We start from the raw sequence: 19,323 nt of genomic DNA on the forward strand, positions 1-19,323 counted from the left end.
GAGACGTTGGAATCACGTTCAAGCTGAAGTTCTTCTTTATTGAGCGCGTCTGCAGTTTCGTAAAAAAACAGTCATAACTTTACAATTTTATAGCCATTTTAGGAGGAGGGATTTCTGGGGGTGGAGAGAAATTCACACAAATCATACGACAGTATGCCTTGACATTATCATAGAGACAAAGGCACCGCTGTATCTTGAGCTTAATGGTCAGGAAGTGCATAAAAACACAAGCTAATGTTAGACACCTGAATTGCTTGACTTAATCTTCATCTATGCCTCAAATGCTAAAATCAGTATTCTTCACCGTGATGTTAATGCAAGGAAGCAAAATGTGTTATTCTTCAAGCTTCAAGCTCTCTTTTCCATGGCAGGTGGAGGTTTTGGAGTGGGTGGCCTTGAACCTGCCTTGCAAGAGTCTCTCCTTGTGTCTCGGCGGATAGGAAACCGCCTTTTTGTCACTGTCCGGCAGTCTGTCCCACAGCCGAACAATGTCAGTGGCTTCCCTTCTGAGACTCAAGGCTTTTCTCTGAGCTCAACAAGGTACTTGGCCAGGTCCACCACTCTATCAAAACCCGGTGTCCCGTCTGGTCCTCTGCACACCTAACAAGAAGAAAGAAGTTAGTATGAATGAAAAATTCCTCCATATGATTGCATGACAAGGGATGCCTGCATGCATGCATACATCTTTTTGGGGTTTAGGTGGCAGGTCCTAGGAAGACTGAGAAGAGTGACTGTGAATCCCGAGACAAGCGTATAGCTTCCTTGGTGGATACTAAAGAAAGAGGGGAGATTGTGTGGTCCTGCTCCTCTGCCTCATCCCCAAATCCCTCATCTTCTGCATCCCCCAAGTCATCTGGGATTCTGTCTGGAGCATCTGGGTCCTGCCCAAAGTTCTCCCTGGACTCCCAGGACTGCTGCGAGCCCAGGTACTACACCCCGATGAGCTCGTCTGACAAAACTAAATTAAATAGATAAGGTTTTAAAACAGACGCCTGTGCATTACAAAGAAAACAACAAAGCATGGCATTATAGACACATACCCATGTACTGTCCTGGCTTCGAATAGTCTTGTACAAGACTACAGCCAAGAAGACGCTGACTGAGCTCATTGAGGCTGTGCTGGAGCGAGGCACTGTAGAAGCGCAGGGATGACAGGGCCTCATCCATGACGGCAGCAGCAGCACGGTCCTCATTCCACCGCTCCAAACCCTCAAGCAGATAAGCCTGGAAGTTTTCCAGGTTAGCACTCGCTCCTGATAAAAAAAGTTAACATTAACACTAATTTATAATTACAAAAGACATGAAACAGACCACCACAAAAAAAAAAACACATTGAGGTGAATGTGTGTAATCTTACTAGGTATGAAGCGGTTGAGGTGGTTGTGGAATGACTCCAGGGAAGTGGAACCCAGAGCGCAGCGGTAGACCAGGGGCCAAAAGAAAAGGGAAAATGGCTCATAAGTCAAGAGTATTATTCAAAAAAAATAAAAATAAAAATTTGTTCTCAAAATGTAGGTTTGTGAAATGCTTAAAATCTAATCTGCCTAGTTTTAGATATTTTAAATGCCTTAGCACTGCATGACTAATCCCTACAAAGCGCAATAAATCCAATAACAACATTTTAAAAATCAGGTACTAGATCCAAAACTTAATAGACAAATAGATGTCAGAAAATAAATGGCACTTCTTAAATAATTTAAGAAAAAAGGCATCCATTTCCTCAGGCTTCCCAATTCAAAGATTTGGCTGCATTGCTTTTGTTCAATGTGAACAAATGAATTTGAAAAAATTACATCATTTTTGAAAGCCTTTTTTATGTTGCCTTGTCTTTGTTTATTTTTGTGAGTATTGTAATCATGGATGATATTCCTATTGAGGAACAGATCAGGGCTCGACAGTGTGAGCAGGTGTTTTTTTCACAGGGTATCACAGTATTATCCTTTGTATTATCCTCATGGAATAGGTCATATAGAGCATAATGCTCTGCTGAACCAGTTATTGGATGGCCTTCACAGTCTGGGACCAGTTTCTTGCAGTTCAGCCAAGGCAGTGACACCTTAATTTTTACGTCGTTGGCCTGGAGGCATAGGATATACAGTATGTTACTGATTTGAGGTGTATGCATTGATATGCTTTCAAACCACTCCTCAATGCCAACTCCATGTTCACCTGGCACTCATGTGAATCCATACTTTAACTTAAACATGCAGAGGTATACTGGGACCATAAAATGATTTTTGGACGGTATAGACTCCATTCTTGGGATCTCTGAAGGTGGGAACTTGCTGTGATGTCCATATGTTTGCCTGTGTGTTTCCTTTCTATGTGCCTTTTTAAATTAGTTTTGTTCATGAGAAGCTGGCATATGAGACAGTTTTTATTTAGTACTGGCTTCAGTACTTTAGTACTTCACACAGACCCTTTGCATCTGTCCACTGGGATGGTTGGCGCAGTGAGGGTTGTTTGAGCTAGGATGGACTAGTGCGTGGGGGTAGCAAGTTTTGTTGTTATTATGACTGTACACATAAAACTGTACCCTTTACAGTTTCAAATGATGTATTATTAAGTCGATTTTGCTACTATGTGGAAAAAAATTCACCAAAACGTGCTGGCATGTTCGTCGACACCAGAGGGTTAATGAAGTCAGGTTTACGTGACAGCATTGACTGCCAGTGGATGCAGTGGTAATGCCACTGTGGACTGCAACGTTACCCACATCTGTGAATGGTATACCCTGAACATCAGAACAGAACTGTAGTATTATTATAAATCACATTATTTAAAAGTATGACAGAATTTTTAACTATAAATAGCCAAAATCTGAATTAAGTATCTGGTTACTGTGGAAGAAATTGTATCTTTAAGATTTGTATGACCAGTAAAAGCACACACAAACCTTATTCTAATATGGAATTGTATTGGAATGATAAAGAGTGTTGGTACATCTAAGAATGTTCCACGTATGGTTGAAAATACCATCATTGGCCTAGAAAGATAACATTTTGGGAGTCAAGACTATAAAAGAGGAAGAATGCCCTCCCTTCACTGTCACACTCTGCAGCCACTCTGTGTGACTGTACGACTGCTGGCCTTTTCTTGCAAGAAAATAAACCTCATCAAAGACAATTAGAAATATTTGTCTCTTATTCAGTGATAGAATTATGTTTGCCACCACATTAGCAAAAATAAATTAATTGCTAGAATGGAATTGATCTTAACATTCAGGCCTCTAATGCACATTGTGTTTCCACTATTTACTGATAGAGTGTTTGTAAACTTTACCTTCATGGAGAACTGCACGATTGAAATGGCTCTCTAGATCAGTAGTTCTACCAGAAAGACTCGGGAGAATAGATACTCGACAATTATACATTTATTAACAGCCCAGCAAGCCACATGCAATAAGTTCTTTGGCGTAGGCCCCGTCCGTAACTCGCAATCCGAGGGTACGGATTCAGCATTTCCCGCCTGAAGATGGCGGGGGCGCAGCCGACCCCCAATGCGGTATTGGAAGGGACCATCCTGGTGGTGGTGGGGAGGTTGAAGGGGAAATCCTATGGTGATAGGAAGGATGGACGGAGGAACCCATCTCTTGCTGGAGGGAAGAAATCATCTGGTGGTGGAGGGGTGGATGGAGGTGAGTGAAGCGTCAGCATCTGCGAACTCAGACAAGTGTAAGTACGGTTCTTTTATACTTCTAGTATTAAAACGTGATTGGATAGATGAGAAGATAATCAATGACGCAACAATTGAGTCTTCCCAGCAGAACTTACGCTAAAGCTTCCATTTCCCAAAGTGGGTGCCGTTACATCTGGCTTGGAGTGCCGCAGAATCTCAGCTTTAAAATAACTATCCTACCATATAATAACTTTTTATAGCATATATTTTAGAAAATATATAAAAAACACCAACATATGAGCATGTCCACACGAATATAAATAAGCGAAACAACAATGATATAGGCTATTTCATATTTTTTAAAGTTTAAATCCCCCACTCCGCCCTCTGTACTGGTGCACGCTCAATTTTATATTTCACATTTGTTCTGTTGTATCTGTTTGTTTAATAATCAAAGTAGGTCTGTGTCAGAACAGTAAATATTTAATATAATTAACTTAATGTAGTAAAATTAATATTACAATCAACCCACCTGTTTGTCCCGTGAACACTCAGCGTAAATTGTTTATTAATTCTAAGAAATATTCATTTCCGGGGAAGGGAAATGTCTTTCTTACAGTACAGTACTACTTAGAGCCTGTAGTCAAAATCTAAATCGTAAAATAAACTTTGTTGCCAGCAGAGAATCAGAAGCAAATGGTGGGAGTTGCGATGGACTTCTTCTGCGTCGAATGAAGACATTGTGCCAAACTCCTGAGGTTGTCCTTGATTCTGTGGTTGAGAGAGTCCTCTCTCTCCTGAATGAGCACATGGCTGGTTGTGAGTCAAGGCCTGCTGCCCTGGGGTTGCCCCGCAGGACAGCAACCCGAACGTACAAGAGAAGGAGGGGCTATTTAAAACCTGACCTTTAGGTCCCACCTTTCAGGGTTGGCTCAACCAATAAGAAAGGGGGAATTTCTAAGATTCCTCTGTAGGGAGGATTTATGACGCTGTCTCGAATGTGGTTAGATATCTGCCTTCCCGTTTGTGTCCATTAATGTTCAGCTAGATATCACAAACACACACTGCATTCTAAGAAAAGGTGATGTACACTAAGGTGTGAGTCATTAAATGAGGATTAATTAGATAGGAGACATGATACAGGTGGGGTTTCATTGACCGTTGGTTGTATAATAACATCACGTAACTAATGTGGACAATTACCGTATGGATAGATTGCATTGCGTGTGGGTGTATCCACATTAAAAAATAATGAGGTCAGACAGGGAAGATTGCACCTCTTGTTGGTTTCATATTGATTACATAAACAGATTATTTGTTGTCCATATGACTTATTTTAAATGTAGACACTAAAAGGTTTCTAAAGACATATCTCTCATGTCTCATTAGCAAGAATTCGCTTGTTTCGGTTCATTTTTGTGACGCGTTTCAGAAAGAAGTTCATAGAGACAGAGAAGGCATAATGTGCACACTGTTTGTTTTCTTTATTTTACAAAAGCACAACGTTTTGTTATTGTGAGTGTACGGAAATAAAAATAGACCCTTTACAGATTCTAATGATTTATAACTCGTTTCTGTATGACAAAGTTCTTTCACCATTATCAGGAAAAAATGCAATTGATCGCTGACCCTTAAGGGTTAAAACACTTTCCACACAAACAACACACATAGGATCTCACATCTGCATGACTTTTCAGGTGTATCTTTAAGTCTGATGTCAAAATATTTTTTATTACATTGATCAAAATTAAACGATCTCCCTCAAGTGATTGTGTAATATAAAACTGCTCTATTTTAAACCTCTTGCTACACTGAGGGACACATCAATTTCTTTCCAGAATGAGTTTGCAAATGTTGTGTTAGGTCTCTTTGATGTGTGAAAAACTTCTCACACTGAAGACATGCGAAAGGCTTTCCTCCAGTGTGAGTTTTCATGTGGACATTAAGGGTTGGTCTGTGTGTAAAACTCTTTCCACATTGAGGGCATGTGTAAGGCTTCTCTCCAGTATGAGTTCTCATGTGGCTTTTAAGGCTTCCTTTTCGATAGAAACTTTTTCCACACTCTTGACAGGTGAAGTGGCTCTCTCCAGTGTGAATTCTCATGTGGACTGTGAGGTTTCCTTTTCGGCTGAAACTAATTCCACACAGTTTGCAGGTGTAAGGTTTCTCTCCAGTGTGAGTTCTCATGTGTGCATTAAGGGTTGGCTTATGTGAAAAACTCTTTCCACATTGAGGGCAGGTGTAAGGCTTCTCTCCAGTGTGAATTCTCATGTGGCTCCTAAGACTTCCTTTTCGAATGAAACTATTTCCACACTCTTGGCAGGCAAACGGCTTCTCTCCAGTGTGAATTCTCATGTGGACTTTAAGGCTTCCTTTTTCAGTGAAACTTATTCCACACTGTTGGCAGGTGTTCGGCTTCTCTCCAGTTTGAGTTCTCATGAGAACTTCAAGATTTCCTTGTTGATCAAAACTCTTTCCATACCGAAAGCAGGTGAAATTACTTCTAATTGGCATCTTTTCTGTCTGTGAGCAACTAATAGATTTTTTTTCAGTTTTACAATCATGATGTTCATCATAATGATCTTTCACTTCCATCCCATTCAGTTCCTGACTCTCCTCTTTTAGCTCCATCCGGTCTAAGGTGAACAGAGACAAATACAAGTTAGCCTCATTTTAACGTCACAAAGCAACAGACATCAAAACATTTAGGGAGTTTTTTTCACTGGGCACGTTTGCTGCGGTCCAAACCCGAACACGATTGCACGAATATTATTTAATTCCCCACCATGTCTCATCATCAGGCTTTCCATGATCAATGTCTGCATCATTTCAGTCTTCCTTGATGGACTTAACCTAGCTGGGGTAGCCAACCCTGCCCCTGAAGAGCTACCTTACTGCAGACTTCAGTTCCAACCCTGCTTTGACACACCTGCCTGTGATTTTCAAATCATCCTCAACAAAGTGTTTAGTTAGGCTTGAAGCTAAAATCTGTTGGATGTAGCTTTCCAGTTGCAGGGTTGGTAAATGAGCTAGAAAAACTTTACCTGCAACACCCTACATGTCGGTCTTACGATGGACTTGGAAAGTGAACCACAACAAACTACCAGCTATACTGCAAGGCACACACTGACCACTGCCAGCATTATAATACAGGATTTTGGGACATGGGTGAAGCACAAAACTTTATTTACAAAATAAATAATAGGTTAACAACGAAATGTTACATCAGGAAAATAATATTTCATGGGTTTGGTTTATCTTTCCTCTCAATCAGTTTTAACTGTTTGTGCTTGTAATGCTGGGTACACACCAAAAGAGAATCGGGCTGATTTTAGGCCGACTTCCCCCCTTCCAACAATCTTAGCTATGTCCTGATTATCTTGATGGTTCTACAGATTATCTTATCAGATTTTCCCTTGGTGTGAAGTGTGTTAAGAGTGTCCGAACCTGCTCAGAAGAATGTCGGAGCCGCCCCAATCGTGAATCGTAAATATTCAACATGTTGAATATTTAAGATCAGAAATCCTGATGTGTGGGGGGAACCCCGAGGACAAACGTTGCTCACGCTCTGCAGATTATCACGTGAAACGAAACAATATCCAATCAGAAAGCGAGATGATGGAAGACGGAAGACAGATAACGGAATAATTTAATTATTATTAAATAAAAAAATAAAATAATTTAAAGAGAATAAGATATATTTCCCAAGAGAGACCTGAGAACAACAATTATAAAAAAACATAGCTGTGTGATTTTGTGTCCATTGCGCACCTCTAGCTCACTCTGTAACTAGCTCACTCTGATACCAATCTTTCATTTGAAAGTCATGTGTCTAGTATCTGTAAAACCGCTTGCTTCCATCTTAAAAATATATCTAAATTACGTCATATGCTCTCAATGAATAATGCAGAACAATTAGTTCATGCGTTTATGACCTCAAGGCTAGATTATTGTAATGCTCTACTGGGTGGTTGCCCTGCACGCTTAATAAACACACTACAGCTGGTCCAAAACACAGCAGCTCGAGTTCTTACCAGAACCAGGAAGTATGACCATATTAGCCCTGTTCTGTCAACACTGCATTGGCTGCCTATTAAACATCGTATACATTTTAAAATATTGCTGATCACTTACAAAGCACTAAATGGTTTAGCTCCGCAGTACTTGAGCGAGCTCTTAACGCATTATAGTCCTTCACGTCTACTGCGATCTCAAAATTTCGGCCAGTTAATAATACCTAGAATATCAAAATCGACTGCTGGCGGTAGATCCTTTTCCTACTTAGCACCAAAACTTTGGAACAGTCTTCCTACCATTGTCCGGGAAGCAGACACACTCTTGTCAGTTCAAATCTAGACTAAAAACACACCTCTTCGGCCTAGCATACACATAACACATTATAGACTTATATAATTCAATGTTAGGCTGCATAGTTTAGAACAGCCGGGACCGGGAACACTTCCCGTAAATCCTGATGTATTTGGTACATCATAAGAAGGATGGCGTCTACGCTAATATTAGTCTCTCTGTCTATCCCGAGGTTTACCGCTGTCCACCGGAACCAGGCCGTATCCAGATCTGATGAAGGACCAGCGCCAGGACACGACGACGCCGCTGACCTGAAGTGTCAACCAGTCTCTCCTCCTCTCCACTCCGACTTCAACCAACCGGAACTGGACAAATACTCTGATTCATTCTGAACTTCTGACCTGTAATGCTCCTGAATCATAATCATCCACTGTTCACTCGTTGGCCAGAGGAGAACTGGCTCCCGACTGAGCCTGGGTTCTCCCAAGGTTTTTTTCTCCATTCTGTCACCTGATGGAGTTTTGGTTCCTTGCCGCTGTTGCCTTGCCTTCTGGCTTGCTTAGTTGGGGACATTTAATATTCAACAATATTATAGATCTGCCTTAAAGGTGGACGATGATGAAATTGTTTTTTTATTATTTTCATGTTATCACTGTGAAGCTGCTTTGATACAATCTGTATTTTAAAAAGCGCTATATAAATAAAGGTGACTTGATGCTTTGAGAATGAAACCAACCTGTTTTTTCTTCTTCAGTATCTTCTTGTTTCACACTGAATGTTTCTTCAATCTTCATGTCTTCACTCTCCTCTTTAATAAACGCCATCTTTATAATAGTGTCACGAGGATCTCAGTCGCTTCACCAGGAGTTTTTCTGTGTGTTTAGACAATATTGTCATGAGTAAGATAAGAATAATTAACATAAAGAAAAGTAAATACACACTAAATCTCTGGGTGCGTCTCAGTCAGCTCTAGTTCAGTGCACTGGTAAGAGAGTCAGTCAAAGTGAGAGTTAATGGCCTAATAGCCTAAATGGCTATTAAATATTATCTACATTTTAAAATATTGCTGATTGCTTACAAAGCACTAAATGGTTTAGCTCCGCACTACTTGAGCGAGCTCTTAACGCATTATATTCCTTTATATCTATTGTGATTAGGGCTGTCGCAGTGAAGGAATTTCCCTTACGGTAATTTTGAGTGGCTCAATAGCGCGATATGCGGTATTATCGCCATTTATTTATTTATTTTGATTTATTTATATTTATTTGTTGCTATATAAATAAGTGTTACGATGTGGTCAGCATGCACAAAAACGAGGAAATTTTCAGTAACCAATGTAACCGAAACTCTGCGCATTGAAAGGCTGTCACTCAGCGTGCAGTTACATTGTTTCGGCAACGGACTGTCTTTGAGTGAGTCATTAAACCGTTCATTCAACGAACACGTTCAAAAACTCTGAATCATTAAAAGATAGATGTGATGAAACAAGGTGTTAATTATTTTTAACTTTGAGCTCCACTCTTCAAGGCTCAGCTGATCAGCAATGCGTCGCATGGGTAACATTAAAGCTGATGCTTCACATAATAGAGACCAATGGCATTGATTCAATCCGCGACTCGCTGATTTGTTTCCCACGGCTTCCTCGCGCTGAGGAATGCTGACCAGCGCTGTCGCCATTCATGGTAAATACCCTTAAACGTTAAAAGGGTGATACGACAAATATTTCGCTTTCCTTGGACATGGCAACCTTTTCACGAATATATATGACTTGACCTTCAAAGACAGGCGCAGGTAATCGCACGCGCTCAGTCGATCTCTCTCATTCACTGTCTTTTAGGCTTAAGTGATAATCCATGAAAGCCTCTGTACAAATGACTATGACAAACAGTCTTGTTATCATTATTAACTTATTTAACATTCAATATACATGCACAAAGTTCAAAACAATAAGGGTATAGCCTTATGAAAAAAGAAAGCACGCGAATATCACGGTTGCTGCGGTTACTTGCATTCCTCTGCGGTTGGCTTGTCAGTAATATTGTCATGACTACAATATTGCGGTTATCGCGAAAGCCCTAATTGCGATCTCAAAACTCTGGCCAGTTGATAGTACCTCGAATATCAAAATCGACTGCTGGCGGTAGATCCTTTTCCTATTTAGCACCAAAACTTTGGAACAGTCTTCCTACCTGTTACGGTTTGTGTTTCCGAACGTAACGGGAACGGGCGTTTGTCCGGGAAGCAGAAACACTCTGTCAGTTCAAATCTAGACTAAAGACACATCTCTTTGACCTAGCATTCACATAATGCATTATAGACTTCTATAATTCAATGTTAGGCTGCATAGATTAATTACAATTGATTTGATGAACGTAAATAAATAATAAAAATAATAAATTCGTAAATAATGAACGAATTAATTAAAACGAATTGAATTAATAAATAAATAATGATATTGACGCACATGCTTCTCTCTAAGGCCAAATATGAATGTAATTTGATACTTATGACTGATCATGCACGCGTTTTCAGCGCGTTCAGTCTGTGTTCACAGCGGTGTTTAAAATCTGCTGCATTCACAGTCAGAGAATGTGTCAGTCGTTAAGTGTGTCCCCAGCATTACTCTGCTATCAGCGGCTCAAACCTCCGTTACTAACTCTAAAATGACGTTTTGGAATTAGCAACGGAGCATGGGTTTAGATGCGCAAGGAATTAGTCCTACATACAAGAGCGTTTTAATGACAAAAACTTTACAAACGTCTTGAAATACATCATCTGAACAATATTTCGAGGTGTGGTAACTGTAGTATAAGCGGAATAATTGACTCCAGGCCGTTGAATTATTATAAAAATAATGCACACCCGAGGTGTAACGGCCACTCCGCTTCGCGTCGTGACCGCATTACCACCTCGGGTGTGCATTATTTTTATAATAATTCAACGGCCTGGAGTCAATTATTCCTTACCTATAATTCAATGTTAGGCTGCATAGATTAGGTCAACCGGGAACACTTCCCATAAATCCTGATGTACTCGTTATATCATAAGAAGAATGGCATCTACGCTAATATTAGTCTCTCTGTTTATCCCAAGGTTTTCCCGCAGCCTGCCGGATCCAGGCCGTATCCAGATCTGACGAAGGACCTTCGCCTGGACCCGACGACAACGGGTTAAAGTATAATAATCAACGCAGTCCTGAAGTGTCAACTAGTCTCTTTCCCTTGTGGTGGACCTGCGCCTGGACTAGGGATGCGCGGTATACCGGTAATGCAAAAATACCGGTATATATCATATTACAAACGGTACAATATCATAATTTTGCTCAATTCGGTATTTGATGCGCTGATGTTTCAAAGTTCACCACTAGGCGCCAGTGCGCTACCCAAACCGACGCGAAACCAGCAAATGGTGACAACGGAGGAACACAATGGCTCAAACCGATCAAACAGATGAAGCTAATTCTACACGCCCCAAATTGATAAATAAAAAGAGCAGTAGGAGGAATATGGCATTACTTTGCCTACAAAAGTAATGAGAAAGGTGAAGCAAGAGACCTCAATGCAAATGCTGCTTTAAATCATACATCAAATCTGGCTAAGCACTTGTCACTTGCTCATCCTGACTTGCTCAAAGAGTTCAGAGATCGACCGGTGAGTCTATCATTCAACTGATTAAATGTATACTTTAATTCACAACACTGAATTATAATGTAATTCACATAAGTTACATAAGAGCTTATCCATTAAATATGATACGGTAAACACAAAAGCTCAAATGTACTTGCATGACACGCTAGAAACAATGAATGAAGTTTAGGTCTCAATTTTTGCAAACAATCATATATTAATTGAATTTGAATGAATAAAGAGATTAGTATTATTCATTTTAGTATTAGTTATAGTAAAATGAATGGCATATTACTGCCGCTGTGGCGACCCCTAGAGGAATCAGCCGAGAGAGAGAGAGAGTAATAGTAATATGAATATTACTAATATTAAAGTTAAACTAAGACGTTACAATTAAGCTACATTTGTCAACATTCATTAGGTAACCTGACCTAACAGTATTAGGAGCTGTCAAAAAAATAAAGACTGAAAAGATGACAACATAAACACGTTTTTTTTTTTCTAAATCAAAATTGAACCTGTTTCCTGTAATTTGTTTTTGTTACATTTCGATACATTTTGTTTGCACCATGTGAAAAAGACTGACAAGATATGAAGATATTAACCTACCTAACCTTTTTTTTTTTTTTTATCAAAATTGACCCCACTGTATGTTCCCTGACTGTAGTTTTTTGTTTTGTTAAATTTTCAAACTTTTTATTTGCACATTTGGTACTGCAGAATTTCAAGCAGTGTTTTTTAATAAAATTGTTTCAATTCACTTAACTTTTGAGGTTGGTTATCTGTGGTATCGATTTAGTATTATTGATATCGAGGTATTAGATTCTGGTATCGTACCGAAGCCAAAATTGTGGTATCAAGACGTCCCTAACCTGGACCCATCCCAACGCATCCTGAAGTGCCAGCCTGTGAAGGCCTCATCGACACGACAGCCATCGGCCCTGATCCTCAACAACTCGTCTCCACACCGGCGTGATGACTCCGACCTCCAACCAGATGGAAATGGATAAAACACTCTGAATGTTTTGATCCAATCTGACTTGTAATGCTGCCCGAATCATAATCATACATACATTTCTCCACCTAATAGTTTTGGTTCCTTGCCACTGTCACCTTGGCTTTTGGCTTGCTTAGTTGGAGACATTTAATAATCAACTATTTTATTTATCTGCCTTACTTAAAGGTAGACGATGACAACATTTTCTCCTAGAAACAAACTTTGTTGTATTATTTGTATTATTTTATTAACACTGTGAAGTTGCTTTTATACAATCTGTATTGTAAAAAGCTCTATATAAATAAAAATGACTTGACCTGATAAGTAAAATAAAAATCAAATAAGAAAATATCCAAATTATATACTTTTATATTTAGGTTTTTATGATTTAAAGTTGGTATCCAATCATGTGTATATACATTTAATATTACACTTTCAATAAAACATTTGCAGTTTGTTAAAGTTGTAATCACACATGTTTGTGTTATCGTTGCATTTGCAGTGTTTTGACCAGCATGTGACGTCGGCATGCGGAGATTCGAATCAATGAATCATTTTGCGAAGCAATTGATTCAATTGACTCGGAGTTTCAAATATTTTTTTTCTCCATCACTACTCGCCAGTGACCGAATTACGTGTTTATGATAAACTGATTCATGATATAGGGCGCGAAATGAGACGCACCTTTTCTGTTATCTCATCTATGGATGTGCTTTATTGACAAAATAACCTTTATTAATGTTAGATCAAGTATTAAAGTGCTATATAGTAGTTAATTCATTTAACATCGCTTGTTAAATATCTAAAATAGACAGAACATTTGCATCCATTAAACGCTTAAAAACACAAACCTGTCTTCAGCCGAATCACAACATATGTGGGAGCGCAGCGCAGCTTTATGACGTCAAAATAACACCAAAATAAAAGTCCTCTTCACACGTTGCTGTTTAAAATCATAAAACGTGCATCGAAATGTACAAAAACACATAGGCTACAAGTAACACAACATATTTAAGTCTTTGTGAAATACATATTAAAAAACATATGAAATTGGAAATAATGTGTACAACCACATCTATGTGAGATTCTAAAAAGCACAGCATGTTTGAGTGCAGAAGTCCTGTTTATCAGTAGTTATGAAACGTTTATTTTTTTCCAAATTTTTTTATTGATGCATTCTTCCCAAAAGAGCCGTATCAAAAACTATTTGACTACAATAAACAAGATTTGTCAATAAATAAACAATAAACCAGGCTTGTCAAGGTTTATTAGAATCTACTTTAAAACAGATCCTGAGCAGCTTAAATGTTTCAGAATTAGTTTAATTCAGAGGTGTTCTTACATGAAGAAACCAAAAAAATACTGAATACTGCAGCAACATCTCCAAAACGCTTGAAGAAACACAAAGCTGATCAGAGGGTTTTTTAAACAGCAGCCATGTGCCCCAATCTCAAGATGTGTTTTTTTTTTACATAATACACACACATATTTATGAATATATATATATATATATTAACCCAGTGAACATCAGTACTATTTAATTTTTTTCATTCAACTCTTCCTCACATATTTTCTTGTGACATTTCCAGTGTGCCCCCTCCTCTGTTTTCTCTTTCTTCATGGCTGAGTGGAGTAAGGAACAGCTTGACTGGATGTCTGTGTCTGAGCTGATGGTGAATAGCTGAAGGTAATGGGAGGTTGAAGAACATCACCCGTGAGGTACCAGGCACTGTTGAAAGTACACTGTAGATGGTACAATGAAAGGGAGAGAGAGACGGGTAGTGCTGGTGCAATGACAGGAAGTCCTTGATGTGATGGTGGAGCCTGGGAGATGGCCTGAGGTTGCGATCTCCCCTTGAGGTTTGCCTCACCAGCAGTGTTTGGTGGCAGGATAAAAAGGTGAGGCTCAGCCAAATTGCCCGAATAGAGAGTTGGTCCTTTCTGCATAGCTTCTCAGGTCCTAACATGGGTATGTCTGGGGCTTGGATACCCTGCTTCAAAATCTCCTGCTTGTGTAACTTGCAGAACCTAGGAAAACATAAATATTAATAAACATTTAAGCACTAATACAAAAGATGGTGTGATCAACTACTATTTGATCACGACTATGATGCAGTAGCATGACACAGCTGAGATCACATAGCAATTGATCACACCCTCATCTCATGTATTATTACTTTTGTAAAATGGCTACTTCATTGAGATTAACATTGTATTTGCTGAGCCAGCCATCATGTCATGAAATGGAAATCATGTTTTTGATGAAATGCAAAACTGAACAATGGAAATGATGCACAAAACAGATACTGCATGATTGTAAAAGCCATTTCAATGTTTGTACCAAGGTTTAGCCAGTAGGTGGCACCAGGGTGCTGTCATGTCAATTTGGGTGCTCTTCTACTTATGTAGGGCAGGTGCAAATAGACACAGGAGTTGCCAGAGGAAAAGCCAACTAGTTTTGACTGCCACTGCGGCTGCTGTTGGTACTGTAGCTGTTCGTTTGTATGCGTGTTGGAAAGCTGTTTATGGAGAAGGAACGATGGAGAAATCTCGCTCATCACCTTAGCATTGGTGAGGAGACACTCTCGGATGTGCTTGTAAGCACGTGCTACCATTGTGAAGCGGGACACCCTCACTCCGTCACAGTGCACCACATTTGGGTAGAGAGCACAGAGCCTTGTGAAGATGGCGTCCACCACTCGGTTGCTGTCAGGCCACTGTGCAGGACTATGAGCTCCAACAAAACACCTGCAAATCACAGCAGAATACATATTATCACAGTTTTTTTCCAATCGCTAACAAGCGCTTACCCATACTTAAGATACTTTTTCTAAACTCTTAACACAGACTCACACCTACAAAACAATTGACCAAATGGATAATTTTCTTCTCAAAAACACATTTTGTTAAATATATACTAAATCTTCATTTCAAAATAGAACACATCTTTCTCTGCACTCACTAACTTTACCAAAACACTGGAAATCTGTTATTCTGTCAAAGAATAACACTTGTTTTCACTTCACAAGGTACATGCAGTCAATCAAAGTACACCAGATTTCAAAATACTGGCTATTGTTGACATTACAAAAACAATAGTTTTTTTTTTTTTTTTTTTTTTAACTAAAAAAAAAGCACAAAATTACTGTATCTAATCTCTGCGACCTTCAGGGTTAGGCCACATATTTTCATCAACATCACATCTGATATTATCCAAGGCGATGCACCTGGGATAAAAGCCCTTGGTATGTCGGATCCACCCTTGGCAATCAAGAACTGTGATGTCCCTGCACCAGCATCCAGCATCCATGGCTTCAAGGAGGGACATCTGGTCATGTGGCTAATGGTCATAAACCTTCCACCTCCATGCAGAAAATATCTCCTCTGGGGTTGAGGAAAGCTGAATAGGGTGGAAGGAAGAGACTTAGTCTTGGGTGGACTTCAAACCATGTGGTTATTGTCACGCGATAAATGAAGGATCCAAAGCAGGGATGACAGGAATAACAGTCTTTAATGAGATAATAAATAACAAAGGCAGTCCGTCGATAAAGCTCACAACACTGGAAAAAGGTCAACGTAGATCAGACGCCTGTCTCGATGGGTAACAGAGAAGGACTCCCTCGAAGCGGACCTCGAGGTCAGGAGTAGATACTCAGACAGAGAGCTGCAGTGGTTCACAAATAGCGGCAACAGCAACAGAAAACAGCAAATACCTAGATGCTAGACTGTTCCAGAAAAACAAGACAAGAACTTGGTGAGTACCTCTTAACACAGACAAGACGTGTGACGTAACAATAATCCAACAAAGAATCTACCAGAACAAACACCAGATAAAGAGTGAACACTTGTGGAAACAGGTGTCAACGCGAAGCAAGCGCTGATTGCAATGACTAACAGGTGGAGAGAGAGAGAGAGAGAGAGAGAGAGAGAGAGAGAGAGAGAGAGAGAGAGAGAGAGAGAGAGAGAGAGAGAGAGAGAGAGAGAGAGAGAGACTTTGACTTTAACAACTCTTTATTCACGAAGATTAATAAAGGTTTTTTGTTTTGTTTTTTAAAAACATCATCGCCATACAATAGCCATACAAAATGGCCTTATCACACATAAAAACATACGTACATTAAACATCAAAACCATATACATTCACAAAAAAAACATACAAAAAATAAATAAAAATAAATAAATAAAAGTTTAAATAAAAATAAAAATTACAGATTTAGGAATACAGTTTCCTCTTGGTCAACCACACACAACACTTCTGCTTGTCCCCAAAACTCACTGAATGCAACCACATTTTTTGTTAATTTGAAAAAAGCAAATTCTGCTTTAATCCTTGCAAAAGCCTTTAAAATAAGCTCAGGTTCAATTGTTCCACTACCTATCCGCTTATTTTTTCTTGTGATCCATATTGCCAGCTTAGCTTCACCAATTAAAAAATTGACTAAAGAAATTCTTTTCTTATCTGTTGTAATATATTTTGGGCCGAATATAAACATATTTTCATTCATATCCTCTCCAAGTTTTCTAAGCCAACCCTTTAAAATCTGAAACAAAACATTCAGCCTAGAACAATCTAAAAACAGATGCTTTAAAGTTTCTTCATGACCACAAAAATGACATTCTGTCCCCACAGTGGGGTCAACACGTGCCAGGTATCTATTAGTCGCAATTGCTGAATGCACAATCCTCCACTGAAGATCAGCTGTGCGCTTTTCTATAGGTGACTTGTACAAAGACCTCCAACATCTCTTAGGAGAGGAGTCCTGTCCAAACACCTCCAACCACTTTGATATTTTACAATTCTTCAGTTCAGATTGATGAGAGACCTTCACACATGATAAATACAAAGCTTTCTTTGAAACATCTTCAAACAAATTCAGTTCAGGTATACAGAAAAAAAGAATTGATTCTTTTCCAGGCTCTTCATCTACTATCATTGAAATCTGAAGTTTTGGAAAACATTCTTTAATTTCATCCTCTTGTTGATTTCCTTTAATACTTTGTCTGTAAATAGAAGGAAGAGCTGAGAAAATTTCCTTCATCACTTTTTCCATAAATCTAACAGACTTAATTCCCGTCAAACTACACAGTTCTTGGGGACTCTTCCATTTGTTCCCAATCGTTAGATTCGACAAACATGTGCATTCTGCTCTCACCATAGATGTTTGCAAACTTTTCATTTTCAGCACATTTGCTTGTACCAAAGGATTGTTAAAGAGTGGTTCATTTTTTATCCAACCTTCAAGATTCGAATCTCTCCTTATTTGAAAGACAGAACTCCACACTTTCAAAACTGATTTATAAAATGAAGAGGAATCATTCCATGCCATATCCTTCAAACTGATTAAAAACAGATTAAAATCATATTTAAAACAATTCATGCTACGTAATAAGGAACAAGCTGTATCAGCCCAACAGATTTTTTCAGAGTACAGCAATTTCTGTGCAGTCTGCAGCCTGAAGGCCTTGATTCTGCTCTTTATATCTATTAGGCCTTGTCCACCTTCACTGACTGGTAGATATAAGATGGCAGATTTTACCCAGTGCTGACCGGACCAAAAGAAATCATTAATTTTCTTTTGTAGTGAATGAACTACTTCATCAGGTGGATTCAACACGTTTAGCTTATGCCAGAGTGCTGAAGCAGCCAGATTGTTTGCGACCAAGACTCTCCCCCTAAAAGATAACTGAGGCAGGATCCATGACCACCGTGACAAACGATCACACATCTTATCATTCATTCCTTCCCAGTTTTTCTGGATATAATTCTCAGTTCCTAAATAAATACCTAAAATCTTTAGGCCTTCTTTACCCCATTTCACACCTCCTGGTAAGACTGGTGGCTCTTCTTCAGACCAATTTCCTAAAATGAAGCCTTCACTTTTTCCCCAGTTTACCTTTGCTAAAGAGGCATTTTCATACTTTTTTAAAACTTCTTCTAAAACAATCACATCTCTTTTGTTTTTGATGAACACTGTAACGTCATCAGCGTAGGCAGAAAACTTAGGTTTAACTTTTTGTCCTTCAATTAGCAAACCATCCAAATGTTTCCCCAATTGTCTAAGCATAGGTTCGATGGCTAAACAATATAGCATTCCTGACAAAGGACAACCTTGTCTAATACCTCTTCGTACTGACACTGGTTGACTTAGCCCTCCACCAACCTTCAACATTGTAGAGACATCAGAGTATAGCAGTTTAATCCATGAAATAAAAAGATCACCAAAACCAAAAGCTTTAAGGGAACTAAACAAATAAAAATGACTGACTCTGTCGAATGCCTTCTCCTGATCAATTGCAATTATTCCAACTTTGTCCTCATCCCTTTTTGCAATATCTATGATGTCACGAACAAAAAAAAGGTTATCCATTATCGTTCTGTCAGGAATACAATAAGTTTGATATTCATTCACTATATGTTCTAAAAACAATTTCAATCTGTTTGAAAGACATTTTGCTAAAATTTTATAGTCGGTACACAAAATTGCCACTGGTCTCCAGTTCTTTAAAAAACCAAGATCACCTTTCTTTGGCAGTAAGGATAACACGGCTCTCCGACAGCTTGTTGGCAGCTCTTTTTTTTTGTAGGATGATTTAAACACATCAAACAAATCATCTTTTAATAAGTCCCAAAATTGTTTATAAAATTCAGCCGGAAGGCCATCAATTCCTGGTGCACGTCCACTGGATAGCTGATCAACAGCCTTTGTTATTTCACCAATGTCTATTTCAAATTCCAGTTGATTTCTCTGTGTATCTGTCAACTTTGGCAAATCT

General features: G+C 39.0%; 1 protein-coding gene and 1 long non-coding RNA gene across 2 annotated transcripts; both read right to left on the minus strand.

Moving 5' to 3' along the window:
* Positions 1-378: 378 nt before the first annotated feature.
* LOC307003760 lies at positions 379-1,135 on the minus strand. The gene is made up of 3 exons (XR_013798804.1): positions 1,041-1,135; positions 683-949; positions 379-600 (listed from the first exon to the last, which is right to left on the minus strand). It is a non-coding gene; the product is annotated as an uncharacterized lncRNA (long non-coding RNA).
* A 3,375-nt stretch (positions 1,136-4,510) lies between these two features.
* LOC307003756 (uncharacterized protein) lies at positions 4,511-13,481 on the minus strand. The gene is made up of 3 exons (XM_079622542.1): positions 13,401-13,481; positions 8,663-8,798; positions 4,511-6,254 (listed from the first exon to the last, which is right to left on the minus strand). Exons 2-3 carry the CDS (start codon positions 8,748-8,750, stop codon positions 5,425-5,427), a joined length of 918 nt encoding a protein of 305 aa, XP_079478668.1. The 5' UTR covers positions 8,751-8,798; positions 13,401-13,481; the 3' UTR covers positions 4,511-5,424.
* Between the last annotated feature and the right edge of the window lie 5,842 nt (positions 13,482-19,323).

This window comes from Phoxinus phoxinus (genome assembly GCF_949152265.1).
Source record: "Phoxinus phoxinus genome assembly, chromosome: 9".
Classification (NCBI taxonomy): Eukaryota; Metazoa; Chordata; class Actinopteri; order Cypriniformes; family Leuciscidae; genus Phoxinus; species Phoxinus phoxinus.